The 3,242-nt window shown below is 43.0% G+C and overlaps 1 protein-coding gene across 1 annotated transcript; it reads left to right on the plus strand.

Moving 5' to 3' along the window:
* Positions 1-1,389: 1,389 nt before the first annotated feature.
* Positions 1,390-3,242, plus strand: LOC110755225 (uncharacterized). Its single transcript, XM_088252324.1, has 6 exons — positions 1,390-1,639; positions 1,728-1,966; positions 2,049-2,267; positions 2,346-2,444; positions 2,538-2,618; positions 2,715-3,242. The coding sequence occupies exons 1-6, from the start codon at positions 1,390-1,392 to the stop codon at positions 3,240-3,242; spliced, it is 1,416 nt and encodes a 471-aa protein (XP_088108450.1).

Genomic DNA, 3,242 nt, shown 5'->3' on the forward strand with positions numbered 1-3,242 from the left:
AGGGTTTCTGGACCATGTTTCAGGGTTTAGGGTTTAGGGTTTAGGGTTTACCTTTGCGTGACGTTGTAAAAAATGTCGTCGCGCAAGTCGCCCAAATTTTTGGCGGAGTTTATCCCGCGAATTAATAATTCTTTGCGCGACGGGTTATTTTATCCGTCGTGCAAAGTGCGATATTTATCTTTGCGCGACATTTTACATCTTTCGTCGAGCAAGTCGGCGAAGCTTTTATGAAAAAAAACGCGCATTTCTGTTCGTCTTCAACCTCTCTCAGCCCCTCTGTCTCTCTCTCCTCGAACCCTAAAATCCGTCGAACCCTCAAATCTCTCAACCAGTCTCTCTCTCGCGTTCAACCTCTCAGCCCCTCTATCTCTCTCTCCTTCGAACCCATTGATCTCTCACCCGGTCTCTCTCCTTCGCACCCCCAAATCTCTCACCCAGTCTCTATCGCAAGCTCTCAGCCCCCGCCCCTCATCCTTCTCAGCCGCTCTCTCCTCCGTCCCCACTCATCCCTCTCTCCTCTGTCTCCACTCATCCCTCTCAGTCCCTCTATCCTCCATCCCCACTCATCCCTCTCTGTCCCTGTCTCCTCCGTCCGCTCTCAGTCACTCGCTCCTCCATCAGACGATGGCCCTTCGATTTCTCTCTCGCTCTCCACCGTCGAAACCCATACGGTAAAAGTCCCGACTCTAGCCCCGATTTATAATTACAAGTTTTTGGATTTTTTTTTTCCTGAAAGTTGTGGATTAAAATATATGTTAGGATTAAATTTTTGAAATCTGCTGTTTGAATTTGTATATTTATTTTGTAAGTGTTTACATTACTTAGTCTGGTGGTTGGTTAGGATTGCTCCGTTTCAATTTCCTTTTTGTATTGGATTTGCATTTGTGATTTCAGATTTTATTGGAAATGTTGAAATAGTGTTGGATTTGTGATTTTGTATTTGGTTTGGTTTCAGATTTTAAATTTGATTGGAGCACAATTTTATTTTTTCTGTTTTTTGTATTTTGATTGCTTTTCGTAATTTTCTGTTTTTTGTATTTGGATTGCTTTTCAGATTTAAGATATGTGCAACTAACCAAATTAGATGTTCATTTTGTTGAGATGAATATTTGTTTCTGTTTTTTATTTATTTATATATATATGTTTTTGTTTTGTTTGCAAACAATGTGCATATGTTATTTTTAATATATATCTGTTGTTGTTTTGTTTGCTTTAAAACAATGTGCATCTGTTTATTATTATTATTTTTTTATAAGAATACATGTTTCTGTGTATTTGTATGCTAAATATTGAATTTGCTGTTGATTAGTTGTTGAGGTTGTTTTTTTAAAAATAAACAAACATTTTAGGCAAGGATGTTTTAATTTTAAGACCTTATCAGTTGTGTAGATGTCGACCCTTATCAGACGTCGTAAGACGGTGACGAGTCCTCATAGTTTGCCTCCCCCGATTGCGACGTCAGCTGTCACTGCTCCAGCACAGTTGAACGAGATCCCATATGTTCCGAACGTCTCCCATGCACAGGCGTCATCAGAGTCCTCAGTTGCGCAGCCTGTTAGCGCCAGGCGGCGTCATCGCCCTCCCCACTTGATCGACACCGCTTCGACCTCTGCTACTGGTGCGTCGGGTTCTCAACCAGGTAAAGATTTCCTTTACCTACAAATAAACTGTACCATTATTTTTTTTAATAATTTGTTAATTAACGTTAATTTTATATATCTTTGCAGCCAAGAAGAACACCCGGGGACCTTGTCGCCAGTTGAGTACGGCGAAGCTCACTCGGGTGACCAACAGTCGTATCAACATCAGATACGACGAGCGTCATCGGGCTGCACCTACTGCGGACCAACATAGCTCATTGGCCCACGATGTTGGTTCAGTCATTCGGACCCATTGTCCGTTGAAATGGAAGTCTTGGAAGGCCATGCCTAACGAGGTGCAGATGGAGGTGCGTGGACAGCTGTCGGTATGTATCCTACCTTTTAATTGTTTTCCCTTCCAATTTTATATATTTCTAGTACTTAATGCATGTAATTAATTTATTGCAGATCAACTACAATTTAGAGAATCTCAACGATGATTTGTTCGGGTACATCGATAGACTGTTTGCGGATAGGTACAAGCAGTGGAAGAGCGACCTGCACCACCATTTTCAGGCATATGATGATCCGCAGGTTGCTCTTCTGGAGGGTTGCCCGAAGGAGCTTGAGGGGCGGGAGGATAGTTGGGAGTGGCTCTGTGGTCATTTTCAGGGGGCAGATTATGTGGTATTTTTTTTTATACTAAGTTCAAAATTCTGTTTTCAGTTCATTTTCAACTAAAATATTTTATTTTTTGTATAACAGAAGATGGCCAAAGCAAATAAGGGCAATAGGGCGAAGAAGACTCTTCTCCACCATTCAGGTGCCAGGCCCTTCTCCTATAGGATGGAGGCGCGGCGGCAGGTAATAATTATATAATTTTTATTTACTTTTTAATGTATTTAATATTAATTTGTTTTTTTTGTACTAACAATTTTTTTTCTCTTGTTCAATTAGGAGGGGTCCAAATTCCCAGAGATTGATGTCTTTGGCGACGTTTATGTTCGACTTGGGAATGAGTTGGCGGAGTCCATTCATGTAAGTAGTCTTTAATTATAATTATTCTCTTACACGTTCAAGTTTCAACTTTATTATATGAATGTTTTAATTAATATTTTATGTTATGTTAAATAGATGACCATGATTGAGAAGAGCCAGTTGGTTCTTCAGGAGTCCGCCTCTCAGCTTCCTCCCGATACGCCGCTCGAGTCCGTGGCTCCTCCACCAGATGCAGGGTTTCAGATCTTGACGGAGGCTTTGGAGCAGACTCTCGGGAGGCGGCCAGGGACATATTGTCGAGGGATGGGGAATGCCCGGCGGCGGGAACCTAGATCCCGTTCATCGTCCCAGTCAAACAGTGCTATGACAGCAATGATGGCCCAATTTGAAGCCCGGATGTCCCAGATGGACCAGCTTCAAGCCCGGGTGGCCCAGATGGCCGAGCTTGAAGCAAAGGTGGCCCAGATGGGCGAGCTTGAAGCCCGGATGTCCCAGATGGATTCGTTCTTACAGTCCCTCGCCCAGTCCGGCATTCCCGTACCGTCTTTTGTTCCTCCATCCACCTCTGAGCCCATCCAACCCGAGCATGGCCATCAAACCTCTGCCCCTGTCCACAATGTCCAGATCGGAGACCAAGTAGATTATCAAACAATGTTTGATTAG

The sequence above is a fragment of the Prunus avium genome, chromosome 4 (assembly GCF_965620075.1).
Source record: "Prunus avium chromosome 4, drPruAviu1.hap1.1, whole genome shotgun sequence".
Classification (NCBI taxonomy): Eukaryota; Viridiplantae; Streptophyta; class Magnoliopsida; order Rosales; family Rosaceae; genus Prunus; species Prunus avium.

Excerpts from the sequence above, each read along its gene's own strand:
- LOC110755225 (XM_088252324.1), top strand. The coding sequence starts at position 1,390 with ATGTCGACCCTTATCAGACGTCGTAAGACGGTGACGAGTCCTCATAGT. Across the intron at positions 2,268-2,345 it reads TTCAGGGGGCAGATTATGTG|AAGATGGCCAAAGCAAATAA; the intron begins GTATTTTTTTTT and ends TTTGTATAACAG. Across the intron at positions 2,619-2,714 it reads AGTTGGCGGAGTCCATTCAT|ATGACCATGATTGAGAAGAG; the intron begins GTAAGTAGTCTT and ends TATGTTAAATAG.